This window comes from Hemicordylus capensis, chromosome 2 (assembly GCF_027244095.1).
Source record: "Hemicordylus capensis ecotype Gifberg chromosome 2, rHemCap1.1.pri, whole genome shotgun sequence".
NCBI lineage: Eukaryota > Metazoa > Chordata > Lepidosauria > Squamata > Cordylidae > Hemicordylus > Hemicordylus capensis.
This window is the reverse complement of record NC_069658.1, coordinates 218,762,932-218,783,224: the sequence shown is the minus strand read 5'-3', so window position 1 is coordinate 218,783,224 and position 20,293 is coordinate 218,762,932. Positions and strand designations below refer to the sequence as shown.

At 47.7% G+C, this 20,293-nt stretch overlaps 1 protein-coding gene across 6 annotated transcripts in view; it reads right to left on the bottom strand.

Moving 5' to 3' along the window:
* The window catches only part of ANKRD24 (ankyrin repeat domain 24), a 53,610-nt gene extending 51,939 nt beyond the window's left edge, over positions 1–1,671 (bottom strand). For 3 of the 6 annotated variants that reach the window (XR_008316534.1, XM_053297807.1, XM_053297809.1), the window contains exon 1: positions 1,416–1,668. Coding sequence is in view for 5 of the 6 variants with exons in the window: in XM_053297807.1 (XP_053153782.1) it covers positions 1,416–1,484 (69 nt within the window). In the remaining variant the exon portion in view is untranslated. Of the gene's footprint in view, positions 1–1,415 lie in introns of all 6 variants that reach the window. The other 3 variants (XM_053297810.1, XM_053297805.1, XM_053297808.1) reach the window with 3 other exon arrangements.
* Positions 1,672–20,293: the final 18,622 nt, after the last annotated feature.

The window sequence follows — 20,293 nt, the reverse complement described above, 5'->3', positions numbered from 1 at the left end:
CCTAATGATGCAGCAGGGAAATGACTTGATTAGCAAGCCAGAGGTTGCCGGTTCGAATCCCCACTGGTATGTTCCCCAGACTATGGGAAATACCTATATCGGGCAGCAGCGATGTAGGAAGATGCTGAAAGGCACCATCTCATCCTGCACAGGAGACGGCAATGGGAAACCCCTCCTGTATTCAACCAAAGACAACCATAGGGCACCAGGCGTCCACACTGACTCGAGGGCACACTTTACCTTTATACCTGCCTGGAGGAGGCAAGAACTATAAAAGGCCCAGTAGGGTTCTAAAGGGACAGATGAAATGCAAGACAGGGAAGAGAAAGTGAGCAGCTTTAACAGAGAAGGTGAGGCAGTGTGTTGAGCCTGTAGAGAGACCTAGGTTCAACTCCTTGTTCGGCCATGAAGCTCACACTGGCCGACCTTGGACCAGCCATTCTCTCTCAGTCTAGCCCTACCTTAAAGGGCTGTTGTGAGGATCAAAGTGGGGGAGTTGTGCACACCTCCCTGAGCTCCTTGAAGGAGGGGTGAAATAAACATCTAATCAATTATATTAATCTAATAGTATCAATAATATTTATCAGACAGTCCCCTTTAAACCACACAATACCTCATGATTATGACCACCCAACATCCCATCCATTCCTTCCCACAAACTAGCAGCCTAGCCAACCCTGCAAGGTTGTTGTGAGGATAAAATGTGTGTGTGTGTGTGTGTGTGTGTGTGTGTGTGTGTGTGTGTGTGTGTGTGTTTTGTAGGGACCTTGCATGATGCCCCTCCCCCGATATCCTTGGAGGAAGGGTTGGATGATGATAAAAGAATGATAATATAATACACTCCAGGGGAACAATCCCATAGTGGAAGGAACACAAAAGGGTTTGGGTTTTTTTCTTTTTCTTTTGTAACCCTTACTTGTTCTCTGTAACAGATAAGGATCACCCACTGCATTCTGTAATATCCTGACATAAAGCATTCTTTCTCAGCAAAGGACAAATGCAGAGATTAATTTATGCTTCTGCACCTATTCTTTTCCTTTTGCCTGGCCAGAGCTCAGTCATATAGGAAGGAATTAATAAATGCAAGTTTGCCTCTGAGCATGGCCAGAGTGTACCCCCATTCCCCACAACAGCCAGCCCCTTCCCCACAACAGCCATAAGACAAAAAAGAAAGAAAGAAAAGAAAAGGGAAAGGCTTCCAGACAAGGCAAGCTGAGACCCTACACCTCTTATTTTAGGAATTAAGCCCAAATTAAAGAGGGGGGGAGGGATAAAGGCAGGGGCAGTCCAGGAGGAGGTGGGGGTGATGAGGGAGGGGATGGTGCAGTCCTGGGATGGGGGAGAAGGAGGCAGCAAGAGGAGCCGCATCAGAGGGAGGGGCAGCCCAGGGTGGGGAGGGGGTGGGGGGGACGTACCGTGAAGGAGGAGGCGGCGCAGAAGCAAATTTGCTTCATGGTTCCTCCCAGGAAGTAGCGAGCAGCCATCCATCCGACCAGTGCACCACCTGGCCTGGCAAAGGAAGAGGAGCAGGAGGAGGACAAGAGGGGACCAGGGATGAAGGATGCTCTGGTGCTGATGCTGGGGGGAATGGTCTGGCCAAGCCAGCTTGCAGCAGCCGCTTGCAGCCCGGCGAAAGGAGAACCGTCGCCCTCTAGTGGCTGGAAGGAGATCTGGGGAAGGTTCCCTCCTGCGATGGGAAACGGGTGGGGATTCCCCTGGATCACAGAGTTAGTGGGCTTTTAAAGCAAAATTTAAAAAATAGGTGGCAGGGATCGAACTTGCTTGGAACTCCCTGGGATGGGGCCACCACTTAATGGGAGGACAGCTGGCCTTCTGGTAGCGAACAACAATTATCCCCTTTGCTAAGCAGTGCCTGCCTTGGTTTGCATTTGGATGGGAGAGTACACGTGAGCTCTGTAAGATATTCCCTCTAGGGAATGGGGCCATTGGTCAGCCTTGCAGGTTCACTCCCTGACATCTCCAGGTAGGATTAGGAGAGACTCCTGCCTGCAACCTTGGAGAAGCTGCTGCCCATCTGTGTACGCAATACTGAGCTAGATGGACCAAGGGTCTGACTCAGTATGAGGCAACTTCTTATAATGCCAGAGCACCTGTTTTGCATGCAGAAGGTCCCAGGCTCAGTCGCCAACATCTCCTGGTAGGGCTGGGAAGGACTTCTGCCTGCAACCCTGGAGAGCTGCTGCCAGTCAGTGTAGACAATGGTGAGCTCGAACCCGGCACCCCCAACACAGTGCCAGGCAACTCCCCCCTCCCTCTGTTGCTCCACACTCCCAAAGTCTAAACTGAGGTCAGCTTCTTGCAGCAGGTTCTGCTCTGTAAAATGGCGCTATAGAAAATATTGTTGTGTTTATTATCTATCTATATATTTATTTCTCTAAGATGTACCCGTGGCTAATCCCATGTGTGGCAGCTCTCGCGAGAGTTTGCAAGCAGCTGCCAATTAGCCACAGGGACGGGAGAGAAAATGGCGGCAGCACGAGCTGGTTGGGGGGGAAATGGTGGTGGAGGCCAGCCAGCCAAGAAAACAGCGGCGGGTGGAAGGAGGTGGCGGAGGAGGGGAAGCGGCAGCCGGCCGCGGAGGGAGAATGAGCTGGGGGCGGCGAATGAACTGGGGCTGAAGAGGGGGAGACAGGGAGAACTATGGGCATAGATGCTCTGTGCCAGGTCAGCGAGTTTTATTTATTTATTTATTTAGATTTAGATTTAGATTTAGATTTAGATTTATATGTCACCCTACTCCAATAGGACTCAGGGCAGCTTACAAACAATAACATACAAAGCAACACAGTTGTATAAAATACAACATACATAACATCATAACCACAACCCCATACAGTACTCATTACAAGACATAATAACTATGGATTACCGGACCACTCGAGGACCAGCTATCTCAGCAACCGAACACCCGGAGACACATTTCAGTCTTACATGCCTTATGGAAAGCCAACAAATCATGGAGAGCTCTGATATTATCCGGGAGACCGTTCCATAGAGCAGGGGCCACAACTGAGAAGGCCCTGGCTCTCGTTATTTATTTAAAACAGTGATTGAGAGACTGTGATAGCAGGTCTTTCTCTAAAGGAAGCAGGGCCATTAAGGGTTGCCAACATTTTATTAGCCCTGCTCCTGTGCCTTTAGTCGCAGCCTGACAGTCAGAAATTAAATAGGTAACCATTTTCGTAGGATTTTATCCCAGTGGCAGGAAAAACTTCACTGGCAGAACCTCTGAGTGCTTGGTTGCTGTTAAAGACACAGAAGCAGGAATAGGAAAGACAGTGGCATCCTTGCACATCCCTCCATCAGGAAAAATCCCAGTGGCTCGTCAAAACGCTCCGTTCAGGCAAATCACTTTCAAAACGAACCTGAAGGGGGAGGAGCCTTGCGAAAACCAACAACCCAGGGGAAAAAACCACCTTTTAAAGCCAGATAAATGATGTCGTAGCACTAAGTCGCAGCTATTAAATTCGAAACAAAGCATCCGACATATGAACGGCGCCCTGGCACTTTCGTCGGGATTGCGGTGTCACGATGCAGGAAGTGTGGAAGCACACTTCAGAGATGTGTCGTGACCCCATTGCAGGGTCTAGTCTGGAAAGGACTCCCCTGCTTTTAATGGCTGCATAAAGGTTGTGCCGTCAAGTCAGTGTCAACTCCTGGTGACCACAGAGCCCTGTGGTTTTCTTGGAAGAATACAGGAGCAGTTTACCATTGCCATCTTCCTCACAGCATGAGATGATGCCTCTCAGTACCTTCCTATATCGCTGCTGCACTGATATAAGTGTTTTCCTATTCCCTATTCCCTAGCCCATATTCTGGGAAACTCACCAGGCGGATTCAAACCAAGAGCCTCCAGCAGGTTGCTTCCCCATTGCGCCATGAAGTGGCTAGTAATGGCTGCATAGGAGGCAGAAATTAAACAGGTGAAGCTGCTTCCCCATCCCTTTAATGCTGCATCAGGAAAACATCATTATTGTCACGTTCATCTATGCCAGGATAGCTTTACCTCTTATGCAGCTAACTGAGCTGCATTCCCTGTTAACTGAGGTCCTCTGCTAACTGAGAAAAGAGGCACCTTTTTAAAGTGATTATCTTTATTTAGCCTGGGGAGAGCAACTGGCCCTATCCATCCCCAGCACAGCATCCCTCCAGTGGCTGTTGCTGGTGTCTCTTAGGGTTCTTTTAAAGTTTGTGAGCCCTTTGGAGAGAGGGAGTCATTTTATTTATATCTATGTAAACCGCTTTGGGAACTTTTGTTGAAAAGCGGTATATAAATATCCGTTGTATTTGTATCCGCATGCAGTGTTCAAGGCACAGGAGCACTGTCAAGAAAAGAAATATGGCCATCCTAAGGAGCAGCTCACAGAAAGAAAGGGGGAAGTTTTTCTCCCTCTCTGGGTCTTTTCTCTCAGGGTGCCTCTGGCCAAAGCTCTCTTGTTTGCCATTAAACAATAACCAGGCAGGAGTCAAGGTAAGCTGGCGGTTGTTCACCAGCACTGGCTTTGAATGCCAAACTTCAGCCTTGTAAGATGTCTCTGGGCATGTGCAGAGTACATTTCTCTCATCACTTGAGAACTCCTGGGATTAGTCTGTAGGAAATGAGTCCATGTCAGAGTCAGTGGTTTCCAGGTCGCCTCCAACCTCCTCAGTCTCCGCTCCTCTGCAAAAGGTAGCTAGCTATGTCCTCCAGTTGCAGATCTGCAACGTGTGTAGGAAGAAGCCAGGAATCGGAGAGACAGAGGAGCCTGGTAGGTGATTATGTCCCTGCACTGCCCCCCTTGCGTTGGTCTCTCAACCTGATCCCTCAGAGGCAGCAGCTGGAGGGGGTCCGTGTGCCAGGTGACCTGCGGCTGGGCTGCTGGCTCTGATCAGCTTGCGGATTAATTATGAAACGGAGAACAGCCTTTGGCAGAAGGATCACTGCTGGTTTTACGTCTCTGGGAGTTAGTCTGCTCATCGTGACACCCTGGCCACCGTCCCGGGAGAGCACTCATTCTCCGCTGTGGGGCGGGCACGGTTAGGAAGAAACAGCTAGCAAGCCACAAGAAATAAACGGGCTGAAGGGCAAAAGGCGCTCGTGAGTCCCAAATATCCACCTGTGGAGGAGGCGGCCGCTGTGTCTCTGTGTGATTCCCTGCTCTGCTGTTCCCTCTGGAAACTGAGCCCCTCAATCTGCATTCCTTTAAACCTGCTCTCACTTTCCTCCTGCGATGCTCCAGTTCAAGGTTTAAAACCGCCCTGGGGAAGCCTGGCCCCTCAAACCGTTCCTTTCAGCTGTTCCGTTTCAAAAAGCAAGTCTCTAGTCCCGTTTACTTGTGAAAAGACAAGTGAAAGTACACTGACAGGATCCCATCCAGTGGCTCAAGGAGAAGTCACACAATGAAATAACGGTGAGCACATTAGCAGGCCTTCCCTGGCTGTTGCCTGCTCCCTTGCCAGGGGCGTAGCTATCACTAAACAAAGGGGGACAACTGCCCCTGGGCCCCTAAGGGTAGGGGTTCCTCACCCGCTGGATGACACCTCACTTGTTGCTTTTCACGGTTGATGTTGTATGAGTCTATGAGGTGATTGTAGTAGTCATGTCTGCTAAAAAAAATAAGTGCTGGGAATAATGCAAGGAGTGTTTTCTACAACCAACTTAACATTTTTAATGTACGCTATCACAGCGGCCAGAATAGTATATGCGCAGAAATGGAAGAGTAATGAACTGCCCTCAAAAGAAGATTGGCTGATAAAAATTTTGGAATATGCGGAGATGGCAAAACTTACAGTACTGATAAGAGACCAAAATTTGGAATGCTTTAAAGAAGATTGGAAACCATTCTTATTATACTTAAAGAACAATTTTCCTAATATTGATTTTACAACAGGGTTTGAAATTTAGTAATATAGCAGGTTGGGTAGATCAAAATCGAGTTTGTAAGGTTTAAGATACATGTTTTGAATTATTATTATAGCAAGGGTTAATTCTATAGTTGGTGATTCACGAGGAGGTGTGAGCGGGAAGTCAATATTTGTTTAATGTGATGTGAATGTTAAAATATTGTTAAAATCAATACAAAATTTAAACGAAGAAAAAAAAAGTGTTTCTAGGAACATAGGAAGCTGCCTTCTACCAAGTCAGATAATTGGTCCGTCTAGCTCAGTATTGTCTACACAGACTGGCAGTGGCTTCTCTAAGGCTGCAAGCAGGAGTCTCTCTCAGCCCCATCTTAGAGATGCTGCCAGGGAGGGAACTTGGAGCCTTCTGCATGCAAGCAAGCAGGTGCTCTTTCCAGAGTGGCCCCACCCCCTTAGGGGAAGATCTTACAATGCTCACTAATGTCTCTCATTCAAATGCAAACCAGAGTGGACCCTGTTTAGCAAATGGGACAATTCATGCAGGCTACCAGTTCATGCTGGCCCTGTGGTTGTCTTTGGTAGAATACAGGAAGGGTTTACCATTGCCTCCTCCCGCACAATGTGAGATGATGCCTTTCAGCATCTTCCTAGATCGCTGCTGCCCTATATAGATATATATAGGCCCTATCTATATATATATGCCCTATATAGGAAGCAAGCATGAATTGTCTGCTTCGCTAAGCAGGCGTTTCATTGGTCCAAGAAACTCCATTAACTGCAGATTTTGGTAAATTTTTGAGAAAAATCCTTGCGGTCCTCCTCATGCAAGATACTGTAAACACTTGTATTAACTTGGTCCTCTTATTTATATTGTAAATACTGAGTGACATTTGGAGACAACCTCGGAGAAGCCGCTGCCAGTCTGTGTAGACAATACTGAGCTAGATAGACCAATGGTCTGACTCAGTATAAGGCAACTTCCTATGTTCCTCTGAGCCTATCCTGCCCTGTCTTAAGAACCCAGAAGCGGATTCTTCTTTAGACACAAGATATAGTGGGGGGACTTATTTATTTATTTATTATATTTGTACACTGCCCCAAACTTCCGTCTCTGGGCAGTTTACAGCAACATAAAAGCAAATTAAAAGAGAAAGTAAAACCTTAAAACAATTTAAAACCACAAGTCTAGTTAAAAGGCTTGGGTGAGAATCAATGTGCCTTGAGAGACTTTTTAAAAGTCATCAGAGATGGGGAAGCTCTTATTTCTGCAGGGAGCGCAGTCCAGAGTCTCGGGGCAGCAACAGAGAAGGCCTGTCCCTGCGTAGCCCCACCACATGAGCGGGTGGCAACTGTAGATGAACCTCTCCGTCAGTGGTGGCCAGTGAGAGCATCTCACGCAGTGGCATCGGCACTCACCTGGCCTCCACACATGCACAGAGGCCATGTGAGTGCCAGACCCGCCGCGCCATCACATGATATGCCAGGTGGAGCGCCACTGCTCACAGCGGCTTGCAGGTGCCAGCAGTACAGCTGGTCAGCACTTTTTCATTTTGAAGGTACTTCTCGCCTCCCCCGCTCCACCCCCTGCGCTGACCTCACTGGCTGCCGCTGCTCCCCAAATGATCTCAATGGGCAATGGGGCTCATTGTGAAGAAGGCATTCTCTCAAATATCCTGGGCCTAAGCAGTTAAGGGCTTTATAGGTTACTAGTATTTTTAAGCCCGTTATAATAACGGGCGCTAGGGTCCCCCCCCCACCCTTTATTCCTTCTTCCTTTTCTCTTGCCCCTTTTTTTTGGTTTCTTTTTTATTTATCTCTCTTCCTTTGTTTCAATAAACTGCAAAGCACAATTTTTTACATCAGTGAAAGCTGGACATTCTCCCCCCCCCCCTTGTATTTTTAGAAGATATTCTGAAGGAGACTTCCTACTGACTTGCAGAGAGATACCACAGTTGCATAGAGAATCCCGCCACTTAAATTAGCAGGCTGCTCAGCATTTGGAGGCCCTCCCCATGCCTGCAGGAGACTGGACCTCCATCTGGAGTCCAGTCCAAAGAGCATCACTGCAGATACCAACACTGCCCACCATGTTCTTTTAAGATTTGGTGGCTGCCCACTGTATTGCATTGACAGAGTTGTTAGTCAAGTCCAGTTCTGGACCTGCTTACCTTCAAAGGCTTCTCCTACCACTGAGGTGTGCTATGATGCTAAGGGATGTATAGGGTCAGGGATGGTATCACTTGTTGGTTTATCTTGCACTACTGCTTTCAACAGGCAACATCATGGTGCCACAGTCCAATATGGGATTTGCACTTGGCACATTGTGCCAGCTACAACTGTGCCAACCCAATAGCTTTTAAGAATGTGTGTCTCAACTCAGGATTGTCACATTAAAGAGGCAGAAGGTATACACACAGCCTTAACCACCTTTTCCAGTGTAGAAATGCTGTTTCTCTAGCCAGTACCAAGATACAGTTTGGATATTATACTCAAAGGTTTTTCAAGTGGCGGGGGGGACCTGAACACTTTGGTAAACATCATGGTACAAATCTAAACATCATTGCTCTTTTCACCAGAAGTGCAAAGGCCAGCCAAGACTCAGTAACTCATATCAAAATTCATATTCAAAGAAGTACTTGCCGGTTTCAGATATGTTCCCTTTTTGATTTGAAACATTAGAACGTCTTGGCTTAAAGGGATTAACTGGTTGCTGCTTTTTGCCCTTTTCAGCTGCACTTCTTTGAGATTTAGGATCAAGTTAGACTGAGCTGTCCTTTTGGAAGGTGACATGAAAGGTGCTGGGGACACACACCAGAAGGGAGTTCATTGTGCAATGATCGCTGTGATGTTGATATTGAGGAAGGCTTTTCCAGTCCATCTTTAAATCCATGCTCTGTTCTCAGAGCTTGGCAATCCAGTTCATTTACAGAGCTGCAAGTTGAACCCAGTTCTGAAGGCGAAGGAGTCACAGAATAAGGCAGAGCACAGCTGTGTGGCCCATGTTCTCCTTGTTCTGCCGTTCCGGGGCTGCCGCCGCTGCTTCTCCTCTCCCCGCGGCTGGACTGAGTGCCGCCCATAGTCGCCGCCCATAGTCCCCAAAGTCTCCCCCCCCGGTGGCGACCCCCCCGCACATGATTTAGGGCCCAATCGGCCCATGTAAATGCCACCGCCGCCTACCGCCCTCCCTCCCAGCTGCCCGATTTACCCATAAAAGTCATTATTTAGAGAAGGAGAGGGAACTTGCAAGCAGAGCTCCTCTCTCTGAAAAGCCTCTTCCCGAACTGGAGCTTTGGCGCTTCCTTTGCGTCCATAGCGCCAGTTCGGGCAGTGACTTTGCACAGAGAGGAGCTCTGCTTGCGAGTTCCTCTCTCCTTCTCTAAATAATGACTTTTACGGGTAAATCGGGCAGCTGGGAGGGCAGGCAAGGGCCCCAAAGTCTCCCCCCCACCTGGTTTCGGCGGTGCCGCTAGGCCTCGGCGGCAGCTCTGCCGCCGCCTCAACCAGCTCCCCCCGCCGCCTCTTCCCCCCGCCCGGCTTCGGCGGCGCGGCCAGGCCTTGGCCATGGCTCCGCCGCCGCCTCGGCCAGTTCCCCTGCCACCTCTTCCCTGGTTTGGGGGGGCTTCCCCGGCTTCTTCGCGGCGGCCGCTTCTGGCCGCCCAACATGGCCGCCTGGTGTCAGCGGTCCTGTCTCCCTTGGGCTGTTCTGGGCCTGCGCTTTGCGCAGGCCCAGAACAGCCCAGGGGGGCAGGGACGCAGATCCCCAACGTTCCAAGGCCACGGCCACTCACTTAGCCTTTTATTATATAGGATACCAACACCTTGTATTTTGCCCGGAAACTTACTGGTAGCCAGTGCAGCTCTTTCAGTACAAGAGTAATATGGTCTCTTCGAGTTGACCCAGAGGCCAATCCGGCTGCCACATTCTGTACCAACTGCAGTTTCCGGACTATGTACAAAGGCAGCCCCACATAGAGCGCAGTGCAGTAGTCAAGTCTGGAGGTGACCAGCATACGCGCTGGTCACCTCCAGAGGTTGTTTATCTCAAGAAACGGACACAGTTGGTGTATCAGCTGAAGCTGATAGAAAGCACCTCTCTGGTGACTACCCCAGCCTGAAACACCAGGGAGTTATTTGCACATGACTTCATGCTGCGGGGTAAATGTTGACCGAAGCCACTTCGAATCACACTTGCAGCATTGAGGGAAGCAGCCCCGCCCCTCTGGTGTCAAGTTTTATTTTGGTGCAGGTTCACATTGCATGCCTCTGTCTTTTCCTTCTAGCCAATGAGGAAGCGGAGCTTTCTAAAGAGCTATATCTGCCTTTCTAAGGAGTGTATCCCTCTTATCATGCTAATGATTCCAGGTCAGTGCCTCTCCCAATTTGCTCCAGTGTTTTCAGAAAAAGTAGCTTAAAATCAGCATTTTCAAAATCCAGAAACATGCCGAGATAAGCTAGAATTCGGAAGACAAAGCCTGATTTGTGTGGGGAGTGGGTCCAAGGTTCTCGAAGGGACTTCAGGGTAAGTTTGGCTGGTGTGTGAATGCACAAACTCTCTTCTGAAGGGGTTTCAGGGTAACAGCCCTGTCTGCAAAGCCTCCAGGGAGAGGTTAGGATCCAGAAGCACCCCCAGACTGAGTACCTGTTCCTTCTGAGGAAGCGTGTCATTAACCATTAACAATAGAGCTTCCCGAGCATGTGAAAAGGCAGAGACTGACTGTGCCCTGAGTGATAGCACTTAATGCACATGTGCGTCAAAGGCAAGATGCATTCCTCCCCCACTCAGAGACTTAACTTCTGGGGAGCCTGAGGGAAGAGCTGAATGCTAGAAATACACATTAAGAATGCGTTAAAGATGCATCTCCCCACTCCCCTGCAATGTCCTTTCCAAAGGCAAAAACAGGGACGGGGCCTATAAGGTCAGGCGTGACTCTGGTCAACAGGGCAGCTGGAACACACACTCATCTGGAAACCCCATTTCCAGGGGTCTGAAGCGGGGAGCTTTTAATTTTATCACAGAATTTCTTCAAAGGTTGGAAGTACTTAGCTTCAAGAGCTTATACTCACATCGGACTTCTTAAACCTGGCCTTTAGGCTCTTCATCTCTGCGTCAGACTCCTGCTTTGGAACAGACAAATACAAAGGAGGTTCAGTGCATCCTGCCTTACCAGAGAAAGGCCTGGCGGGTGGTGATGCTATCTGGGCAGCCACTTCATCTGACCAAAGAGCCCTGCCCCTGAATCTTAGGGTGGTGCCTCTGCTTATCGAGATGGTGTAGTACAGGGAAATGCACTCTTCCTGTGATCAGAGGTGCCCTTTCCACGCTCAGCTCTGGTATTCAGGACTGGTTTGAACTGGAGGTGGTTTTGTGTTTTGTATCTGTATAGAACCCATGTATGTGCTGGATTCCAGAGGTGTGCAACCCCTCAGCACGGAGGAAAGGCTCTCTTCATATGCTTACGGACACTCTCTTCTTTGGTATCACTTTCCAGGGTTAAGGCCTGGAATCCAAAGCCAGTGCTGGGGCTAGCCAGCCTTGGGATACTTGAAGGGCTCACAGCCCTCCTGCCTCCACACGCTGCAGTCACACTATTTGTTCCCCAGAAAATTAGCACTGAGTACTCCCACTGAAGTTAATGGGACAAGTAAACTTGTCCCATTAATTTCAATTAGATTGTTTATGAGTAACATTATCTGGATATAAGCCAGTGACTAGAGTAGCCCATCTCATAACTGTAACATTAAAACTTGTATACACAAATATATACATATAAACACAAAATTTTAAGTGTCACAATCAGGGAGACAGGCTATTCTAGTCACTGGCTCACATCCAGATTAAGTTATTCAGAAGCAGAGGTGCAGCTAGGTAATTTGGGAGCCTAACCCTAAAGGCCTTTGGAGCCCCCCCAACCCCTGTCCAGATGCAAGTTAAGCATTGTCCCCCTACACACACACACACCATGACACACACAGTATTTTTAACACATGGCTTCTTGAGGGCACAAACAGCAACTGAACTCACAAGAATGTAAGACTATAAAAAACAGTGTATATTTATGCAAATATGCATTAGCAGAAACATTTCAACGTGCAACTTAACCTATCCCCATCCCACATATTTCTTTTCCTACTCCCCACTCTGTCTCTAAACTGCCCTGAGACCTTGGGTTAGGGCGGTATAAAAATGCACCTGGTGGCGCAGTGGTAAAACTGCCGCCCTGTAACCAGAAGGTTACAAGTTCGATCCTGACCAGGGGCTCAAGGTTGACTCAGCCTTCCATCCTTCCGAGGTCGGTAAAATGAGTACCCAGAATGTTGGGGGGCAATATGCTAAATCATTGTAAAACCGCTTAGAGAGCTTCCAGCTATAGAGCGGTATATAAATATAAGTGCTATTGCTAAATAAATTAAATAATAAATAAATAGATAAATCAAGCAAGCAAGCAAGCATCCAGCACAGGTCATAATCACATTTGGCTACCCGGCGCAGTGCGCGCCAGCAGCGACCACACCACCCAGAAGAGACTAAAGAGGATTTGGGGGGCCCCAGTGGGTGTGGAGGCCCAGAACTTTGGCCCCGAAGTCCAGGGGTAAGAGCGCGTCTGTTCAGAAGCAGTGGTACTGAAATTAATGGGGCAAGTTTATTTGTTCTCACAAGTAACTTAGTCTGGATGTAAACCAGTGACTGGAGAAGCCCATCTCTCATAGGTGTAACATTTAAATTTGTACACACACACACACACACATCTCTATGGGGTTCCTAAGCTGAAGATTTGAGACAGAAGACGTACCCTTGTTTTAAAACTTTGGGAACCTCTGGTGTAGGCAATACGAAGCTGGATGGACCAAGAATCTGACACGGTCGAGGGCACCTCCCTACGTCTCTAGCATTGCCTCCTCTGACTGGTAATGGGTCTCTCAGGTCTTTTTCCCCCAGTCTTGTGACACTATAAAATGACACTCTAAGTCAGACGCATAGTTTGGCCGTGTGTGTGTGTGTGTGTGTGTGTGTGTGTGTGTGTGTGCTTAAATAGCAGCTGCAGGAGAATTTGCTCAGGATTGGGGTTCTCCCTTCTGGGCGGGGGGAGGGTCTTGAACCCTTTCCCTTTCCCCCTCTCCCCAAGCCACTTTTAGTTTCCAGAGGGAAGCTCTCCTGGGGCTGAGGGTTAAATAAATAAAAGAAATAAATATGTTAAGTAAGAAATAAATGCCCCCCCCCCCACACACACACACAGCCCTTGGTCCTGATTGGCCTCTTCCCCCACGGCTCCTGTTTAAGCTTAAAAAAAAAAAAAATTACACCCAGAAGGCCAAATCCTGCATGTAGCACATGGCACGCAGCTCGGCTCTCAGATCCTTTTGAATGGAGATGCGGAGGACTGAACCCGAGTCATTCTACACATGCTCTGCTGCCGCTGAGCTGTGGCCCCAACGGGCAGAATGAGTCCCCAAGCAGCAGCATCCGTGCCCCGGGATCCCAAAGGCGGCTTCTGCCAGCCAACTCCGAACTCAGAGGTGATCATGTTTTGTTTCTTCCAGCCTTGCTCTGGCAGCTCTGCTCGGCCCCTTGCTGCCTTTGCCGGAGCTCCAGGCGTTTGGAACTGCTCACCAAGGCCCATTAAGCACATCCTTTTAATCATCGGATAATTTTTTTTTAAAAAATCAGATCTAGAGGCCATCTCTTCACTTGGTACAACAGAACAACATAGTTCCTACAGAAACAGCCTAGAACCTATATATTATTTCCCAAAATGCTGAAATTTGAACACAAGAACAGCCCTGCTGGATCAGGCCCAAGAAGGCCCATCTAGTCCAGCATCCTGTTTCGCACAGCGGCCCACCAGACACCGCTGGAAGCCACAGGCAGGAGTTGAGGGAAACTGGCCTTTTTTACAGCTGCCCCACATTGAGTTGACACTTTCGACGTGGATGCACTTATGCACGGACAACCAGCAGGCAAGTGCAAGGTACCGGCAGACTCAGGGTGACCTGCAGATATGTCGATGTTCAGGGCTGTCCTTAGAGAGCTCCAGTGGGGTGCGGGGCTTGAAGCAAATCAGCCAGTGTGGAACCCCCTTCCAGTTAATTTTAATGGGTGTTAAAAGAGCGGGGCCCAGGGCGGTTGCTCTGCTTGCCCTGCCCTAAGGACAACCCTGTCATTGTTTTAAAAACATCTGAAAGGAAAAAAAAAGAAAGAAAGAAAAAGGAGAACAAAAACCCTGAAAATTGCCTCTACATTAGTCACTGGGACAGAACGTTTGTGAGCTCAACCAGTTAACAGACAGGGAAATTGACAGAGGTGATGGGGATTCTGTGGCAAGTAGGGGAGGAGGGCTAGAATAAAAAGAGCAGGAAATTTACCCGCTTGAGGAGCACTCCCTCAAGACAGTCGCAAAGCCCTTCCGCTTCTGATTCTTTTGTTTTCTCACCGGACATTTCAGAGTTTTGGATTTTGAGGGGTAAGCGCTTTGGAAAGGGGCTGGGACTCAGCAGAAATCCACCCCGCAACAAAAACACCCAGAAAGCAGAAGAAGTAATAATTGCTTGCACAATAAGACTTAAGTTAAAGCCGGAACCCCTGTCTTCATTGCTAAACCTTGTTTTGTCAGTCTACTTAGCCACAGGTTCAGATAACATGTGTGCACCTGGGATATTTGGCAACATTTTGTCATGGGTCAGTTCTTGTATTTCATATTACAAGCTAGCTGAAAGCTCAGTGGAAGGACTGACGGATAGAACCCCTAGAGACCAGTCCTGTCCTCCAAGAGGGGCATGCAGAAAATCTATAACTGACCCCAAAGAAATGTCACTAGTTTATTCAATGCTTACCCCCTTGAAATTCTTCTGGTGTTTGTAGTGAACATGAATACCCAAGACACCCCAGAGTGTGATGCTGGGTGGATCCCTTTTCCATCAGTGTCCGGAAAGAGGCTCCTGAGAACCTCTTGGACATGACCTGAAGGAGACAGTCTTTGCCTTGGCTTGTCTTCAGCATCCAGGACAGAGTTATACTGCCTCAAACCATGGGGGTTCCATTCCATGTTCAGTCTCATGGTTAAAAGCCATTGGTAGACATGCAGCCATTGGTAGGCTATGCATATTTACTCAGGAATCCAACTACATTGAACGAAGCATGCATAGAATCTCAGCCCCACTTGCATTTGTCCAACTGTGTTCTTTTAAGCCATCTAATCAGGTGGCAATTGCCACAGCTTGTAGCAGTGAGTTCCACAAGAAAACTGTGCATTGTGTGAAGAAGGACATTCCTCTATCTGTCCTGAACCTAACACACATCAGCTTCATAATGTGACTTTGAGTGCTGGTGTTAGAAAAGAAAGAGCTTTTTTCCCCCCTTTACACATTTAAAGGGGCTTTTTTAAAATACTGTATGCACGTTGCCAGCGTGGACACAATACATTTTGAACCTTAAGTCCATTGCTTGTATCCTGCCTACCGCAAGATGGTTCACGTGTCCTTGCAGCATGACTGTGAGCTCAGCCTTGTCACCATCCCTTTTACACCCTGGGGCTCAAAACAGTTGCTTGGGCAGTTCCCCAGAGCTCTCCCACCTCAACCCATCTGGGATATGAAACCAAGAAATCAGCTTCTCGTTCTTCTGCATTCTAACCTCTGGATGCCACCAGCCATCCCGGGAGACCTAATTAGAAAGAAGCCACCTTTGCACAGCGTCAGGACTCAGGAGACCAAGGCTGATGCTAGCACTGCTACAGCCCACATGATCTCCATGACTTGGTTTATTTTCCAGGGGAACTCACCTTTACTTTACCAAAACAAGTGCCAGGGCAGTCTCAGTAGCATCTCTGGCTGCATATCCCTGGAGATTCATTGAGGTGCTCATCTGGCTGTAGAACAGGGGTCAGCAACCTATGGCATGCATAATGATTTTGAGCAGCACTCAAATTGGACCAGCTGCGTGAGTGACACTCAAAATCATTTTGCCTCTGCCGCCGATGTGCTCTAAGTCCCCAACAGCAGCAGCAGTGAGCCCCTAGTCTTGTAAAGTTGTGCCATCGGGTCGGTGTCAACTCCTGGCGACCACAGAGCCATGTGGTTGTCTTTGGGAGAATACAGGAGAAGTTTACCATTGCCATCTCCCGCGTAGTATGAGATGATGCCTTTCAGCATCTTCCTATATCGCTGCTGCCTGATATAGGTGTTTCCCATAGTCTAGGAAACATACCAGCGGGGATTTGAACCGGCAACCTCTTGCTCCCAAGGCAAGTTACTTCCCCGCTGCGCCATCTTGTAGCAAGCATTTTGCTAAGCAGGGTCTGCCCTGATTTGCATTTGAATGGGAGGCATGTTTGAGCCATGTAAGGTATTCCCCTCGGGGGATGGGGCCGCTCTGGGAAGAGCACCTACAGTACATGCTTGAGTGCAAAAGGTTCCAAGTTCCCTCCCTGGCATCTCCAAGATAAGGCTGAGAGAGACTCCTGCCTGCAGCCCTGGAGAAGCCGCTGCCAGTCTGTGTAAACAATACTGAGCTAGATGGCTCAGTGGTCTGACTCAGTATCAGACAGCTTCCTATGTACTCCATCCCCTTTTCCTGCTTCCTGTAGGCAGCAAGAAGGGAGGACATACGGACCGGAATAGGGACTTGATGCTGCCGCCTCCGCAGTTGCTGCTGTGGGCGAGTTAGAGCCCATTGGCAGTGAAGACAAGGAAGACGGAAGAGACCGTGGACGAGGAGGGAGAGCAGAAGCATGTGATGTCAAAGGAACGGGACCCTGCCTCCTCCTGCTCTTGCTCGTCCTCCTTCCACAGAAGCAGCAGTTGGGACGTGCACTCAGCCCCGCCACCGCTGACACAAATCCAGTTGCTGCAGACCAGGGAAGGGCTTTTTTAGTAGTGGCCCCCTTCTTCGGAATGCCCTCCCAGAAGGGCTTCGTCAGTCTCCTCCCCAATTAGTTTTTAAAAGGCTGCAAGAGGGGTTTGGATAACTTCATGGAGGAGAGGTCTATCAACGGCTACTAGTCGGAGGGCTATAGGCCACCTCCAGCCTCAAAGGCAGGATGCCTCTGAGTACCAGTTGCAGGGGACTAATGGCAGGAGAGAGGGCACGCCCTCAACTCCTACCTGTGGCTTCCAGTGGCATCTGGTGGGCCATTGTGTGAAACAGGATGCTGGACTAGATGGGCTTCCTTGGGCCTGATCCAGTAGGGCTGTCCTTATGTTCTTAAAACCCTCCTTTTAAAAGAAGCTTTGTTTTTTAAAAAACTGACTCTAATTGGGTTTCCAGTATTTATTAGTTTTAATCCTGATGGCTGTTTTATCTTGTGGATAGCTTATATTATTTGTTTCTGTCTTTTGTTGCATTTCTATGATGCTGATGTACCATGTCTGTTGTCTCTTGTTTATTGTGGAGGTTATGCTTTTATTCTTTTACTGTAAGCCGCCCCGAGCAGCAGTGCGCTGGAGGGGCAGGATATAAATACTTTAAATGAATCCATCAACCTCCCCCTCCAGCCCTTTGCATGCAGGCCTCAGAAGATGGCATGGCTTGAATCTCCATCTCACAGATTTGGCATGCCACTTCTGAAAGATCGCTGACCCCTTCTGCAGAAGAAAGATTCCCCTCTTCCCAGACTTTAAACATAGAAAACTTACAAAAGACGGTCTCCAAGGATGCCGTTATAAACTGGTACTGCGCTTTCTTTCAGCCTCGATTGTGAATAAATGTTGAGTCTTCTCCTTAGCTTGGTCATCCACGGTGAACTCCTGCTTGGGACAGTGGTGTATTCTTCCTCATTCAACACCGAGGAGGAAGGCAGCACAAACTCAAAGGTATCTCCTTACAGGATTCTGGCTTGAAAGCAACTTCAGTGTATCCGGAGTGTTTCAGCACTGGCTGGACGGCAGCTCCACCAATGAGCAACAGATCACTGAAGGAAGACCGTTTCTGCCATGGGAATTAAGTTACCACCTACTGCAGCTAAAGTTACCACCACCCTGAAGCAGAGACCGAAGAGACCTGAATTAGTAGCCACGTCACAAGAAACATAGAGCAGAAGACAGTTCCTTTCGCTTGGCCTAAGGAGTGTTGAAAATACAAGTTGCCAGCTTTGGGACAGGGAGCCATCTTATATATTTATTATTTTCCCATACAAACGGCTTTGAGAACTCTTGTTCAAAAATGGTATATAAATATTCGTAGCAGTAGGATGCAAACTTTAAAAACTTTAATTTATTTTTACATTCCTATCCCTCTCTTCCTCCAAGGAGCCCAGAACAGTGTACATGGTGGCTTATCCTCACAGCAACCCTGTGAGGGAGGTTAGGTTGAGAGATAAATGACTGACCCAGAACAGGGATTTGAACTCGGGTCTCCACATTCCTCATCCACCACTCTAACCACTACACCACAGTGGCTCTCAGCTTTTGCATCAGACAGGACTCTTTGGGAAGAAGGAATTCTGTGCCAGGCCACAACATCTATTTGGCTATTTCAAGTCTGCAGACTTTTTCAATCTCAAGAGGCAGCAATGCTGACAGGCACTTAATTAAGTTAGATAATTATTACTGCAACAGAAAGAGGAGAGCTGGCCTTGTGTGGTAGCAAGCATGACTTGTCCCCTTAGCTAAGAAGGGTCTGCCCTGCTTGCATATGAAAGGGAGACTAGAAATGTGAGCACTGAAAGATATAACCCTTAGGTTTCAAGTTCCCACCCTGGCTTCTCCAAGATAGGGCTGAGAGAGATTCCTGCCTGCAACCTTGGAGAAGCTGCTGACAGTCTGTGAAGACAATACTGAGCTAGACAGACCAATGGTCTGACTCCGTATATGGCAGCTTCCTATGTTCCTAAGGGGCTTACGGCTGTATCATATCAATCAATCAGTCAATTTATTACAGCCATAGGCCATACAGAGAACATACAAAGATTAAAACAATATTAAAAATATATTATTATTATTATTATTTATTTATTCAGTTTCTATACTGCCCTTCCAAAAATGGCTCAGGGCGGTTTACACAGAGAAATAATAAATAAATAAGATGACTCCCTGTCCCCAAAGGGCTCACAATCTAAAAAGAAACACAAGATAGACACCAGCAACAGTCACTGGAGGTACTGTACTGGGGGTGGATAGAGCCAGTTACTCTCCCCCTGCTCAATAAAGAGAATCACCACATTAAAAGGTGCCTCTTTGCCAAGTTAGCAGGGGTAGCCAACAGTAATATAATACATAATATATCATATCAAAGTTCCATCTTTCCAACAATGTCAGATGCTTCAGGGGGAAACACAGCAGGGCTCCAAACCATACCTGTTGACTGTGTCCAGATGTTGGGGGAAAACAATAAGGGTCGGTCTATCAATGGCTATTAACTAGGATCACTATATGGAACCTCCATATTTGTGGCAGTCTACTTCGTCTAGTTTACAAATGCTAGGCTAGGGACCAGCAGCATGGGAGGGCTGGCGCTCTGTTTGCAGCCATCCTGGAAGCATCTAGGCAGCTGCTATGGGAAACAGGCCACTGGACAAGATGGCCATGTGGCCTGAGCCAGCAAGACTTTTCTGGTGGAGAAGTTGATTAATGGTTATTAGCCACAGTAGAGTCTTCATGCACAGAGAGAGAGTCTAACCAACAGCTGGGGACCAGTAACAGGAGGAGGCCAAATCTTGCTTGTGAGTTTCCCAGAGGCATCTGACATGATTAGAAGCAGGCTGCTGGACTAGAAAGATCCTCTGTAGACTGCCTCTGTACATGGAGGTTCCATTTCACTGGCATGTTTATTATTACTCTCTTGTTTACAGTGTCAGGCAGGTGTTATTGACTGGTTTGTTTTATCCAGACATCGAGTCCTTCCCAAGGACCTGGGATGGCTGAATTTTATTGTCAATTGTTATAGATATCATCGCAGAATATAGGCTGTTCCCAGTAAAGCTGCAACAAGTGAAGGGAGAGTGCATGGTCCTTTTGTGTTATAAATAGAATGCTTGTAAACTGCAAGCCCGCTTTACTAGTATAATATATGATTATATTATATATGTAATATAATTGCATGTTTCCTCTCTTTATAATTATAAAATTAAAGAATCTACTACTACTACTACCTAGTATTACTATTTATATACCGCTTTTCAACAGAAGTTTCCAAAGCGGTTTACACACAAAAAATAAATACACAAGATGGTTCCTGGTCCTCAAAAGGCTCACAATTTATTTATTTTTAAAGTAGACACCAGCAACAACCACATCGATAAAACTGTGTGCTTTCCCTATAATTATAAAATCAAAGTATCTCTACAAGTATTTGCTACCTCTCTTTAACGATAATATTTTATCTTTGTTTTTGGAAGAAAAACATTTATTCAGCGACGTTCATGTTCAAAAAGAAAAAAGGCGGAACCAGCTGCTGCTGCTACCAAGAAAAGAAAAGCGGGCGCATTCGCAACCTTTCTCG